General features: G+C 37.0%; 1 protein-coding gene across 2 annotated transcripts in view; it reads right to left on the bottom strand.

Annotated features, from left to right (window-relative positions):
- The window catches only part of LOC140946362 (uncharacterized), a 51,818-nt gene that overhangs the window by 27,834 nt on the left and 8,867 nt on the right, over positions 1 to 15,117 (bottom strand). For both annotated transcript variants that reach the window (XM_073395466.1, XM_073395465.1), the window contains exons 4-17: positions 13,158 to 13,256; positions 12,375 to 12,455; positions 12,108 to 12,206; positions 10,834 to 10,932; positions 10,086 to 10,187; positions 9,394 to 9,492; positions 8,498 to 8,596; positions 7,681 to 7,779; positions 6,284 to 6,382; positions 6,100 to 6,198; positions 3,707 to 3,805; positions 2,737 to 2,835; positions 1,294 to 1,392; positions 380 to 478 (exon numbers count right to left, since the gene is read on the bottom strand). In XM_073395466.1, the coding sequence (XP_073251567.1) occupies positions 380 to 478; positions 1,294 to 1,392; positions 2,737 to 2,835; positions 3,707 to 3,805; positions 6,100 to 6,198; positions 6,284 to 6,382; positions 7,681 to 7,779; positions 8,498 to 8,596; positions 9,394 to 9,492; positions 10,086 to 10,187; positions 10,834 to 10,932; positions 12,108 to 12,206; positions 12,375 to 12,455; positions 13,158 to 13,256 (1,371 nt within the window). The remainder of the gene's footprint in view (positions 1 to 379; positions 479 to 1,293; positions 1,393 to 2,736; positions 2,836 to 3,706; positions 3,806 to 6,099; positions 6,199 to 6,283; positions 6,383 to 7,680; positions 7,780 to 8,497; positions 8,597 to 9,393; positions 9,493 to 10,085; positions 10,188 to 10,833; positions 10,933 to 12,107; positions 12,207 to 12,374; positions 12,456 to 13,157; positions 13,257 to 15,117) is intronic.

Here is a 15,117-nt window from a genome sequence, read left to right as displayed (position 1 = left end):
GATGGGAAGCTACCTATCAACTTCCATTTTTTGCACCATTTGATACTCTCCGGCTACTTAACCGATCCGGAGAAACAAAATAATTTGTTGATACTCGATAAATTTGTCTGTGCTACCGCATTAAACTATAAAAAAAGCTCGATAAAAAACATAGCATCGACACGAAATTTAAAATTTTACGGACGAAGCGTTTACTCCGATACCACGTGCTACAAAAAAAAAGAAATGAAACTATCAAAATTATTAATGCGGGAAAAGGCACGACATAACTAGTATAAAAATGTTAGATTCTGCATCTACACAAACATGCCCGACCTTTCGCCTTTTCAACACGTTAATAAAAATATCAGAAAAATACTTGACATCTTCTTGAACTAACCTTTCCTTCTGGGTCTGGACTGTCATACCACTTGAGTAAGATCTCTACTATTCTAACATGGCCTTGTCTAGCCGCTTCATGAAGAGGGGTAAACCCTTTCTGTGAAAGAATGTATAAAATGATTGAGTGAAACAAAACTAAAGCATGTAAATTAATGGCTGTACGATGGTCAGAAGGGTTGCTGCTGATGTGTAAGTGAAGTGTACTTCTCAAACTCATTAATAATTCATAAAGAAAATTCAAAGGAAATTAATGTTTAATGAGTGTTTGGATATCGGATGAAAAACTGCTCATTTTTGCATCCTTAATTTCTCCTTCAAAAATGATTTTGTTTGAGAAGAAATATCAAACATTCGACACAGTGTTTCATCACCAGATGAAACACCTCGAAGTTCGTCAAAAATACTCCGCTACGCGTCGTATTTTCAACTCTCTTCTCGGTGTTTCATCTGGTGATGAAACACTGCGTCTCATGTTTGATATATTACATGAAGTACAGTTACGCCAGGTCAAACGTACCCCTGGTGTTCCCACAATCAATGAAAAATGAACAACCATTTCCACATTTATTTTAGTATCAAATTCAAATCTGCATTCCTGCTCACATAATAAACAGTTGATTGTTGACTACAATTAAAATTTTTCAGCATGTCGCGGACAGATTGAGATGGTTTTGAATAGACAAAATTGCTAGGAAGATATACATTTATAAAACTGAACGTGCGTGTGAACTCACTGCTCATTACGCAATCGGGAATCCAGAGATAAATCTGAAATCTAAAACCAATGGAATCGGGAATCCAGAGATAAATCCGAAATCTAAAACCAATGGAATCACCCATAAAATAATCAATTCATAAACGGAATCTTGGGGGAATAATAATTATTGACCCGACCGGTCTGTAATATGTTACCTTCGATAGCGCTGTGACAGAAGCACCGTGCTCCAGTAGAATTTCCACAAGCTCTTCATCACCGTCTCTAGCAGCAACGTGCAAAGGTGTGCATTTGTTCTGATGAAAAGAAATTTATAAGATATTGTTAATCATACTGTACACAGGTTAATGTAAACAATCCAGGATGTATCTCTTTGACACTGTGTTTCGAGCAAAGATGACTCTTAACCAGACGATACTTAATTTAATTCCCACTCTACTAACATCTGTCAGGTACCTGGCATGCTTTAGCTATATTGTAGACAAAAATAACCACAAAGATTGGACTATTTAGTCATTTGGCCAGTTATAATAACCGAGCTTAGTGGATGTTTAAAAAAGCCATGTTCTAAGCCATTTTGACGTTAACCGGGCATAACTGATCTAAGCATTGTTTAAGCAAGGACGAACAGGGATGAAGCACAGACAAGAAAAAAAAGTCATCTACTATGGTCTAAGTTGAACGTCATTTTAGAAAGTGGTCCTTTATGTCTTGGCATCGTAGAGGAAGAGGAATCACCTTTAGAGTGGTTTTCGTTTGGGTGTCGTAAAACCAAAACCAAAGTAATTACTCTGGCCAATCACATAGGACACAGACAATACATTGAACCAATCAAAACTCGAAGTAATTACATGTGGCTGACGCAAAGCGCGGGAAAATGCATGCGAGCGCGTCACAATTGGCTTTGGTTTTACTTCTGATTGGATGAAAAGGTGGCGCGAATCTTTTAAGCCAATCGCATCGTGTAGAAAGTGCAAAACCAATTACTTTTCGACACTCAAATGAAAACCGCTCTAAGGATACAATACGTCTTTCTCCAAACAACAAAGCCTATAGCGGCTAGCTGCTATGCAATATCTCTTCCGAAGTGCTAATGATAATAACGATGATAACAATCAAGGTGATGATGATGGGGAAGACGATAAAGATGATACTAATAAAAATAATGAATTATCGCAAAGGTTGATGATGAATGATTAAGTTACTTTCCTTTCCATCACCTTGACGACAACGATAGTGAAGACAAAGATTGTGACGATGACAACGATCATAAAGAATGACTGAATAACAATCAATGTCCTGTTAATTGTGATCACAATAATGTTCACACGATTATTTTCATATTTGCGTCTAGCCTGCAGAGCAGGCGTGTTTTTTTAAAATTGTTAATTGTGTCGTTAATTGTAATCGTGTTAATTGTGATCACAATAATGTTCACACGATTATTTTCATATTTGCGTCTAGCCTGCAGAGCAGGCGTGTTTTTTTTTGTTTTAAAAGCGCGACCCAGAAGCACATGGAATCCTTTTTTGACTCGCCCCAACTCTCGGTCAGTCGAAAGTCCAAATCGATATCAAAGCAAAATACGCCTGCTTTGCAGGCTAATTTGCGACAGACCAAAAAAACACAGATTTATAGACCTTATCAATAGCATCTGGAGAAGCACCATGATCCAATAGGAGGTTGACCATCTCAGTATTTTTGGTTCTAACAGCAATGTGCAGTGGAGTCTCGCGATCCTGAAAGGGGAAGAAACAGGAAGGAGACATTCACAGTCAGTGCCTTCCCGGACCATGGGTAGGGGAGGGGACGTTTGCTTCCCCACATTACCTTCATTGGTGTGTGGCAACCAACAGAAGTGTGGTTTTGGAACTCTTGATTTGGAATGGGATATTTGTATTTGAGACATCAATATCAGCAGGGAAGAAAACATCTTGAAAGGGTGTTCAAAATTGGAAAAACTATTTCTAATGTGGGGCATCATTTCCAATACAAAATCCTTATAATAAAAATGGAGGAAACCTTTTGAGGCTGGGTCACAACTACCCAAAACCTATCTAAGTACAAGCCTAACACCCCCCCCCCCCCCCCCCCTGAATAGAACTGGTTAATTTAACTCTATCTGGCTCTAATAATTTATGGCTCTCATATGCTGGCCAATCGGGTAAGACAGGGATGGCTTCTGTTGCCGATGACGTCTTGTTCCTCATATGAGAGCAGGCTTAACACTCCCCACCCACTCCTCTCCTTCAAATCTAGGAATTTTCCACTCTTCCTTCACTAATGGGAAATAATATTTAATGAGTGTTTGGAAATCAGATGAAGAACTCCTCATTTTTGCATCCTTAATTGCTCCTCCTAAAATCATTTTAGTTAAGAAGAAACATCAAGTATTCAACACAGCATTTAATCTCAATATCAGACACTTCTAAGTTCATCAAAAATGGTTCAATGTGTATCACTTTCAACTCTCTTCTTAGTGTTTGATTTTGAGATGAAACACTCTGTCTCTGTTTGATACCTAGAGTTCCCGGTTTAAATGGACAATACCGTTTAAAAAGAAGCTTTAACCATTCACCAAACCGTCACAAGCAAATTGTTTACTTCTACCTGTGTTTTCGCATCCACTGCTGCTCCATTCCTAAGAAGCAGTCGCACAATTGTTATATGACGTCGACGGCAGGCAATATGGAGGGCTGTTTCACCTCTCTGGAAAAAACATACACAACATTAAAAATAAGTGGGCGGGTCTCTTTTACAACAATAAATAAATAAAAATGTGAAAGGTTTGAATGCAAGGGTCACTTCATAAGTAGGCTGAGCATGATCGTCCGGGTGAACGCAGTCCTGAATAGGACTGTTGTTGGCAGTGACTGACGTTTCGACAACCTCAACAGCTGAGTGGTAGTCATATTCAGAGTCAAACGGCGCTTTCCATTGAACAAAACTGAATTCCGGTTGGAAATTTCGGAAATTCTACGTGCCCAATGGAACGGTACATTCCGGTTGCACACACCCGACCAAAGCCTCAGCGTGTTTGCTTATTGCTCTTGCAAGCAGGATACAAAAGAGCGGTACTGGGAACAAATTTTTTGGTAATGGAAAGGAACATTTCGGTCCGACCGACCGAAATGACCAGACCGGTCAAAGTGGACCACCTTCAAAGCTGGTCCCGAACATTCCGGTCGGACCAAACCTGATTGGTCAATGAAGTTGCGATGTTATTGGTCATCTGTCAGTTAAGCCGTGATGTTAATCTAGTACCCAGATCTCTTGTTGACGAACCCAATCAAGAGATCTGGGTACAAGATTTACCGTTATGTTATTGGTTTTGAAGACTCGTGGTACCATTGGTGCGTTTTGATCCCTCTATTGTCATAGTTTAATAGTCGTTTATTGTTAGGTTGTCCAGTCATTCTCTCGTGGTTAGTTTTGCACGATAGTGACACCCAAGTGAAGTATACAGCCAAATACACAAAATACAGTTGACGGTAAAGAGGATAAGGGATAACATCTCACCAAGTGGTCTGAATAGTGCTAGTAAAACACAAGCAAATCCTGAATTCGCACTTCTTATCATTTTTTTTACATTTCTATGCCGCGGGGGTTCACTGCACGACTTCAACTTCAGGAGACAAAGTAACCGAGTGTGAATAATCACAAGAAAGGACGCGAATTCACTTTTAAGCGACATTTGCACCACCGTAGCCGTTGAGATATCTTAAACTCCCTACTTGAGTCCCTGTTGTTGTCGCATATACATTCTCTGGTCACGGAATTTACTATAATGTACCAATAACGTCTTCTTTTTAATAACTGTTAATTTTCCTTAATAAATATCTGTTCTCTTGTGCCCATCTTGACTAGTTGAAGCTAATAATGGGCATCAAGTATAGAGTACTAAAGTGATGACGTCATAAAAATGAAATTTCTGAAATTATGGAATTTGTCAAGATATTCTGAAAGAACAATGTCCAAGAGGCCTACTTGCCAAAAATGAGCATTTGGGGGCAAATTGTCTCTGAGATCGTAGCCCAGTTATGCTTACAAAACTCCATACAAACCCTTCTAAAATTTTTTTGGGTCGACCCAAAAAAAAATTAGAAGGGTTTGTATGGAGTTTTCTGAGTATAACTGGGCTACGTTCTCAGAGACAATTTGCCCCCAAATGCTCATTTTTGGCAAGTAGGCCTCTTGGACATTGTTCTTTCAGAATATCCTGACAAATCCCATAATTTCAGAAATTTCATTTTTATGACGTCATCACTTTAGTACTCTATTGTCTTGTATAATTTTTGAAAGTTTGTGACAACGTGGTTGTTGTTGTTAAATTACAATAGTCCCATAATATTTTGCCTAGAGACCACAAAATTTGTTTAAATCGTTTAATTTGATCAATTCACTACCACAATAATTTTCTAGTACGTGTAAGCTAATATGATAAATTTAGCAGCCTGCTAAAACATGAAGATAAAATTAATAATTAGCAAAGAAAAATCCTGACATAAGTTTTCATTTCTACTCAGTTATCAAGAACAATATTATTATGAGGTGCTGATAAGCTTGTTATCGGAAAAAGGGATCCTTTGATAGATTTTGTCAGAAAGAAAACTAAACATTTAAAACTGATGACAATCAGCTACTTAAACTCATTTGCATAATTATGAGATTATGCAAATCAACATGCAAAATGGTTGTACAGTTTGCCATGTGTTTTACTGTGTCACAGAGCACAAAGACCTTAATCGAACTCACAGGGTTTAAAGCTGACCTAATGTACAATTGGATTTAAAATCTTCCATTGCGTTCATGAAATCAGTGATGAGGAAGTCTTCAAAAGGTTTCACTTTATTGAAGGATAAGTTAGAATTAGGCCTGTGAATAAAGTCCTAGGCAATTCACCTATTTACATACATGCATGTGTCTACCAAACCAGTAGCATAAATGACTGGACAAAGAAAATGACTGCAGTAATTTTAGAATAGAATGAAAAGAGTGCTTACCACATTAGTGAAATCAGGTGAGCCACCATGTTGAAGAAGAATAAGGACTAACGTCACGTTTCCATAATAAGTTGCCACATGCATCGGGGTTTGGCCACCCTGAAAGAAAAAGAAACCAATAAAATAATTTTAGCAATGACATACTCTACAAAAAATTGTGGAATTGATTAAAGAGAGAGCTAACCTCATTAGCAGAATGAACATTTGCACCATATTTTAGTAGCAGCTGAATAACTTGTTCTCTGTTCTTTTTACAGGCAACATGAAGAGGAGTAAATCCATTCTAGAAGCAAACACAGAAGCAACAGAGCAAAGTTATCTCTCTAAATTACAAAATTATACAATTACCATGTGTAAAGTAGTAGTAGTATCCAAGAACACCAAAAGTAAGCAAGAAGAATCAATCCAATGGCATTAGTTCTAAAGGAAATTCTCTCTGATTTGCCGTTCCTTCTAAAGTCAAAAACCCCTGCTCTCCTAAAATTTCCTAGTTATGTATATATTTCGGATATCGGGTTTTTTCTATCAGTAACTGCTTATTATCCAGCTATCTTTTCAATACAAGTAGTCAATGAATTATTTCACCTTGACATCGATGTTCAACACTTAAAGACTGGTAACTAAATTTGTTAGGCCAGAAAGCCAGTTAAATACAGTTTTTTACAGCTTGAGACTGCATTAATTGTACTTGAAACAATGTCTTAGGCTTTTGAAACTAACAAAGGGCTGAAGGCATAGCCATCATGTCCACTACAGGTTGTTTTCCTTCTGGTAAAGACATGTTCAGGGGTTTCAATAAAAATTGAAGTAGCCAGCATGTTTGAATTGAGTAACCGACTGTTTCAACAAGGGGCCGTTAGTCCCCTATTTCTAAGGGGGAGGGGGTCTGGGGGCGTGCTTCCTAAGAAAATTTTGAAATTTCAAAGCCCTAAAATGCGACTTCCAGCATTCTAGGGAATAAATTCAGGACAAAAGAGCGTGGTTCTTTCCTTCTTCAAGAAAATGTAGCTTTCATTCAACTTTTGATCTATCAGCCAGACAATCAATTATTCCTACAACCAATGAACAAGTGATGAAATCTAAATTACGCACTTTTGCACGTAAACAAACTTGTGAAAAATTGACTGAAACATAGCGTTCACATGACTTAAGTAAAAAACCAGTGGGCCTAACATAATTACGTTTTCATTCAGATTGTATGATGCATTTTTGGTTACGACGTTATTCAAACTATTTGCTTCTTCTTTCTAGAAAAAAGTAGCCGACTTCTCTGAGCAAAGAAGCAGGCGCACGTTTCGTCGGCCGTCGGTGCTTATTGAAACCCCTGCGTGTTAAACAGAAAATTCAACAAAAAATGGAATAATTATATTTGCCCTTTTATTCTTCTTCCACATGGTTCTTTTCCGCTTTCCAACATTTTATAACCATGGAAGCTGAAATTTTCTTGAATTTCTCATTCTTGACGCTACTGGGGGAATAAAAGGTTTTTTTTTACCACATCTTTCCTTGAATATTTTTTTTATACTCTCGGGTTCTGATGTTTTCATTGAAGGCCACATCTAATGAACAAGACTGACTTACCCTGGCTCTTGCATCTGTGTCAGCTCCACGTTTTAGCAACAACTCCGCAATATCTACATGACCATAATGTGCTGCTATGTGAAGAGGTGTAAGACCATTCTTTACAACAAAAGGAAATAAACAATCACCATTAAGAGACGACTTCCCACTAGTTCGGTTTAAAACAAATCAAAAGTACTATGGAAAGCTCTAACAAAATTCAAACAAACCATTAAACACATGATGAGAAAACAAAGACCAGGTCATAAACAGTTTGTAGAAAATAATAAAAAAAAAAATCAGAAAATCAGTGCCTAGCAGACTAAAATTAATCAATGTTCTATGTGTACTTCAGAGAGAAGAGTGAATGTGAGTCTATGAGGATGTATAATAACCTTGTGGACTTTTTGACAGCAATTTTCAAAACCATATCAGGTTCCAAAAGTGAGGGGAAAAAAAAGAGGTTGAATTTCATTAACTGTTTAATCAACAATAATGAAAGAAATTTAGAAGGCCAGAGAAAAGAAGGAAATGAATCCAGCACTACTTTAAGTAGTATATAATCTGCTAACTTTTTCGAAATCATGAAAGTGAGATGTTTTTCTAGGAGTGCCTAGATTTCAGATGAAAACTCAGTCATATCTAAAGATACTAGCACTTTCTGAATTTCTGTCTTCAAAATGCACATTTCAAAACAGACATGTTCTCAAATTTCAATAGAATAAGAGTCATTACACTGTCATGATATGTCTGTCGGTCTACCTGTCATGAGTTAAAATCATTTTTTATTACAGGCCACATGATGTTTATATTTTTGTAACAGATCATGTGTTCTTACTGTAGCCACAGCATTAACTGGAGCCTTGTTGTCAATGAGGAGGACAGATGTGCTGGAATGGTTCCCTTGGCAGGACATGTGCAAAGGTGTAAGACCATGCTGGAAAAAAAAGCAAGCAATCATGTAGATGAGATCAAAATTCATTTTCCCCTCTAAGGTAATCCAGAATTGAGTGTATTGGTGAAGAGATGTTGGGAAGATGATCCTAAAAAAATTCAGACCTCTTCATCTTCTAGTTGACAAACATAATGAAAACTTGACAGACAAATTATTTTTCTGTTGACCTCAAACCTTTTCCTAAGCAATTTTAGCATGCACTATCAAAAGTGAGGAGATGATCTCCAATATATCAGCTAATTAAAAGTACTTGTCACTCTCAAAACGTCCCTTGGCTGGAAGCACTTTCCAGCATTTTTGCAAGTTTAAAATAAATTTCAGGAGAGGGTACAGAGCCACATTAACACTATTTTAAACATTAAGGTGGCTCTGAGCAACGTTTTTAACTTGCCAAAAGGTTACATGTCATCATGCTTATCATTTTTTTGGAAATATTAAAAAGTGGGGATTGCCAAAACTCATTGAAATTGTCAGTCCATAAAGCTGAATTGAGGTTGTTTTTGACAAGCAAGTTATACGGTTGCTATAGTAACCTGTTATATCAAGAAAATGACCATACCAGGCTAACCAATGAGGAGTGAGGTATTTCAAACCAAAAACACTCTGTAAGGGTTACAATTTGTACATGTTAAAATGGAGATTTTTGAAAACAACACAATGGCTACAAATTAATCTCTGAAGAGAGCCATTGCGGTTCACATAAAAGTAAAAGGTCAATGTCATTCTTTCACTTCTGATGACGATCCACAGTTTGAGCACCCTATTAAAATTCTACAAACCTTAGTTCTTGCAATTGTGGAGGCCTTCTTATTTACAAGATATTCCACGACTGTGTCATGTCCATCTCTTGAGGCACAGTGAAGAGGTGTTAGACCATCCTGGAAAAAATAAAGGCCAAAAACAATTAAAAATAATTGAGGCGATCAAGATATCTGTGAATTGCAACATAATGACTTTGCAGACTGTCCAACCTTTTGAAAAGGTAAAAATGGGATATTTTTTAATCAATGATGAATACCTTGAACACCGAAGGCGCAAGCTGCTAGGGGTATTGAGGGCCTGCTCCCCCAGAAAATTTTGAAATCTTGATGCTCTGAACAAGACAGTTCCTCTCTAAAATGTTTGCTAAATCAATTGTCATTTTTAAGCTTACTGGTATATTAATATGCATGGCTTTCTATGCAAGTACTTGATTTTATTTTGTATTTCGCACGATAAGTTTTCTGGATATCAGTTTCAGTTAAGTTTACTCTGTTAGGTGTTATTGTATAAGAATCATAAGAATTCATTTGAAAATATCAGAACAGCTCTTCAAAATTGGGATTTTTCCAACCCCAATCACACACTGGTCGGGATTCAGGTTTTAACGCAAAATCAGGGGAATCCCGACGAGATCAGTATGGTTGGACAGTCTGCCTTTGGCACCCTAACTATGAACATACTCATTTCTGCCTCCCATTTATAACCTCACCTTGTTGGGTATATCAACTTTTGAACCTTTTTCTACCAACAGAGTCACAATATTAAGGTTGCCATATTTAGCTGCTACATGAAGTGGAGCAATAACATAATTCTACAGAGAAAAATAACAGAAAGTTTTGTTAACAAACCAGTAAAATCAAGAGTAATAAAAGATTAATATTATTTCATAAATAGTATGGTGGACCCACATTTTATTTTTCTCTACTCTTTACCAATATATACTTTTTTGATGTTTCATGTGGAATGAAATCAAGTCATGTTCAGCGGGGCTAAATAAAAGCTGGCAGGGCTTATGTGTGAAGGTTTTTAGTTTCTGAATTTATAATAATTATTGAAAAATAAATTTACATCAAAGAATTATAGCAAATTGAAACTCAAGCAAGACTGTTAAGTCAATGTTTCAACAACCTCTCAACATCTTTTTCAAGATACAGTTGATGTTAAGCCATGTGACCACTTAAGTCACCTGACAGGAGACTCAGCAGTGTGGGCAGGACCTCGTAGCCCCAGTCATGGCTGAGAGCGGGAAGCCTACAGTGAGTCTGGAGAGCTTTTTTAATCTAATTTTAAACACAGAACTCAATATATACTTGCTTATTAATAAAGTTTTGAATTATGTCACGCTATCATATTAAGTGTACAGGTCTTTCACAATGTCTTCCGGAAATTTCGATAATATTAGAGTTTGCTGAGAGGAAATCATTCTGCATGCAGACATGTTTCTCTGATGTAAGTACCTTAGTTTTGTAGTCAACATTTGCACCATGTTGAATTAGTACTCCTGCAACATTGAGGTTTCCATATTTTGCCGCAATGTGAAGTGGAGTGAAGCCATTCTGTAAAAAAAAATGTGCAAGTGGTATTTCAACTGTGATGGAAATGCACCAGTCACAAGCAAATACAAAGCTACTATTAGTCTCACACAGCAAATCAAAACCATTACCAGATGAAGACCAGCAGTGATCATGAGGGAATGACACAACAAGATCTGACAATGAAAACATACTACACAAGCAACAAACAAATTAACCATGACGATCTCTATAACATGCAAAAATAGTCCTATGAGAGAACATGAGCTTGCTGGCCATTCAGTGAATAGTCCGCAAAAAAATCACGTGCTTGCAAAATAAAATCATTCTTCAAGGTAGTGACGTTGTGTAGCAACTTCTAATCGGCATACGCACTGTTTGTCACTGTTTGTTACATGTTATAAGTGCTATAAAGCACTGGGACTATGGTCATTTCGTGCCAAGATTAAGCACGCAAAATAATGTTGTAACGAAATTACCATAAGATAAAAAGTTTAAAAACGCCAGTTGTTTTTAAATTATGCAAATTTGCGACATTTAAAATGAATGTGTACAAAGTAAAAGTGACAAATTCGTGTTTGCATTTTCGCACACTGTAATTTTCAGTGTTTAATACTACTAACAACAAACAAATATTCATTACTTAACTAGTAAAACTCAGTCAACAGATAAAGCAATTACATATGGATAAAAATAACTGTAGCAAAGAAATTAATCTGACGAAAGCAATTCTAAAATTATCATACGTCAAAACAGAACACTTTTCCTGTAAATATGATAATTATTTGAAAGACCATTCCTCACAAATGCAAACACTTATGGTTTTAAAATACAAGTATTAATGGACCATAATTTCTTATTTGAACTTTTTAAAAAGCCCTATAAGAACAGTCAGTATCAAATTCCTCTTTGACATAACAACGCTTTAATGTAAAACAGAGTAAAAAAAATGGGAGACTAAGCAGGTATCAAACCCAGTCCCTTTGGCTCCGAAGGTCATGCGTTACTGCACATACAAGAACAATAAATTACAAATAAGCCTACCATCATTCGTTCGTTCGTTCGTTCGTTCGTTCGTTCGTTCGTTCGTTCGTTCGTTCGTTCGTTCATTCATTCTTATGCCAATGATAGCATTAAGGCAGCATTACTGGCTATGATCGGAGCCAGTAAGCTCAAATAATAAATTTGAATCAACTTACAGGTGCCTCAACATCAGGTTTGTGATCTTTTTGCAGCAACAGCTTGGCTGCCTTGGAAAAGTCTTTTCTGGCTGCAGTGTGGAGAGAACGGTAGCCTTTCTGTAATTCAAAATAAACACAATGAGAACAACATTAAACTACATCACCTCTTGTGAACATGAACGGCTGTCTGTTCATGCTCTTTTGTTGACAGAGTAGCATTATTATTTCCAAATAAAGAGTAACAAGAAGAAGAGGGAAGCTGTAAAGAACAGCTAAGTGACTTACCCTGGAGTCATGATGAAGCAGAGCAGCAACAACTTTCTCATGCCCTTGTTGGACAGCAACATCAATAGGTGTAAAACCATCCTGGAAAAAGTATACAGAATATCAGCCTGTTGATTTTAACCTACAACATTAAGATTGATGAACTGATCAGTTATCTGTGTATACTTGTAGTTTTGCTGCAACTTAACAATCACTTGATATCGAGATTGAAAACATGGTAAATACCACAAGACACCAGAGGAAAAAAAAAATACATGTAATAATAATGAAAAAAAGAGGATCTTCAGCTGTTTATTTTATGGGTTTACTGTACTATGAAGTGACTATTATTTTACATAATAAACTTCTTAGACAGTATTTTTATGTGGAATGAATTACGTCATTGTTTTCCAGCATCGTGCACAGTGAACTTTATTATACATGTATATTTTGGCAATTGACCAAACCTAGTGGATCAAACCGGGTTGGATCAATTCTGTAATCTTATCCCTAAGTTTTTACCAATTATTTTCTAAACTTATCCAGAATACTTCATTAAACAGTGCTGTCATTAAGGGCTGGGGGCCTATGGGATTTCCCCTGGCTACATGTACATGGAATGTAACCCCCAGCTACTTTCATAGGAAAATAGAGGACAAATAAAACTAAATAAAATCTCAAATCCCTAGCAATTTGATTCCCCATCTACTTGTTGCATCACCCAGCAACTTGAAATTTTAGTGACAGCAGCCCTGTTTTAAAGAGTTTCCATTAGACTACTAATATCTGAATACATAGACTAACCTCTGTTGTAACTTGCTGGTTTGCTCCTCTACTTAGAAGTGTTCTCACTACATCCACATGACCTTCCTGCGCTGCCATGTACAGGGGAGTGAAACCATTCTGTAATACAAAATAATGAATCATGCAAGTTAATGCAGTGCACTTGGGTGCATATTGCATGCAAAAAAATCTACTCCAGATGCATGGATCATTCAAGACACAGCACCCTATTTATGACAAATTCTGCACATTTTTTAAAGCCATATCAAAGAATTGTCACAGTGGCACAATATCGCACTAAAGTAACCTGCCCACAGGACTATTTCAGAAATGCCGACCTCCAGAGATCTTAAGTCTGAAGACTCTCTCTTTTGCACTACCTTCATCTCCAAAAGTCAACACACACCCTCCCTGCCCCCAAATTTGGCCTAGCCACCAAATTATGACATAGGAATAGCTTAGGACATTATATGAAGTCTTACATGAAGTACCTTCTATCATGAAAAAACTAATCTTTGTCAGTTACTAAATACGTGTAAAAATGTCCCAGCGACCATACAATGAAAATATTTTGAGAAAAAAATGGGCTAAATTTTAAACTAAAGCACAGAAAAGCTCCAAAAAGTCCATTCCGGAAGATTTGGTGACCCAAACGGGAGAGACTCCCGGATAATCCAGGATGGTTGGCATAAATTATATGCTATTCTATGCTAACTGCAAACTCTCTACTACACAGCTGAATTCCCATGGACAGTTTATATCAAAGCAGGAACTCCCACTTAAGGAACTGATGCCTAGGACAGGATTTGGTGGGGTGGCGCTCCCTCATGGCCTCTGGGGCATGAGTCAATATTAGCCCATGATCATGAGGCCTTTGGCTATTGAATTGAATCTCTGAGAGCCCATTTGCGCTCGAGGAATTATTTTCAAGTAGTCGAAAAAAATTTAATAACCTAAAATGTAATTTTGACGGCATACGTTATGACTATGGCATGGGTTCGATTGATCCAGTCGGCTCCCCGCATATTTTATTATATCTATTAATTATATACTGTGGAATGGACAATTTTCATTTGTAGTTTCACACCCAAGGGTCTCCTACTCATCTTTGTCTATTTCACATCTTTTTCATGCTCTTCAACAGTGTGAAACACCATGTGAAAGGGAACACAGTTTTCACATGATTTCCACAGGATTTTCGCGTAAAAATACCACAGCATTTTTTCACATAATTTGTGAAATACCATGTGAAATCTCAAGTGAAAATAATGTGAAATTTTTCACAAAATTTTCACTGAGGTTTCACATGATCCCTTCCAGTAGTGGGCTGTGCTACCAATGGGTTTTAAACAGGATCTACATGTAACCTCCTGTAAACACATTGTAATGGTTGCCTAATGTACACAAAATGTACAGGGCTTTCATTCAGGGGTCGATCATGACTCATAACACCAGATAAAGTGCTTCAAAAAAAAACTTGAATTATAGTTTTGGACAAGTCATTTTTATAATTTCCTGTGATCATCAATTTTGATTTTGTTGGAAGGTGACCCCCTTGGCCTTTCCCTATTAGGCAAGTTGACAGGAAATGCTACTTGCCCAGCAGGAAAATCTTAGTTGTCTTAGAAGACTGGACAGGGCTATTTTCAAGATCAGTAACCCCTTTATTATGTCAATAATCAGAATTCAGTACTGTGGCAACTTAATATAACAAACTACTGTATAAAAAAACCTGCTACACATATCAAGACTGTGTTCTAAAAAGATTGAAGGGAGCCAGGTGCTTTGAACTTGTGAAATTCAACGTGCCCAGCATACATGTATGATTTTGTATGAAAAAAGTACGATTTTCTAATCGCCAAGAAACAAAAGTTAGGTGCCACAGGCCACTGCACGCTGCAAGAACAGTGCTCTTCTTGCTATGATGATTGATATTATCTCTTTATTGACCAGGTAATGTTAAAATATATTTAACCAACTG

The sequence above is a fragment of the Porites lutea genome, chromosome 8 (genome assembly GCF_958299795.1).
Source record: "Porites lutea chromosome 8, jaPorLute2.1, whole genome shotgun sequence".
Lineage (NCBI taxonomy): Eukaryota > Metazoa > Cnidaria > Anthozoa > Scleractinia > Poritidae > Porites > Porites lutea.
Note: the sequence above shows the minus strand (reverse complement) of the source record. Positions and strands in the feature narration are given on the sequence as shown.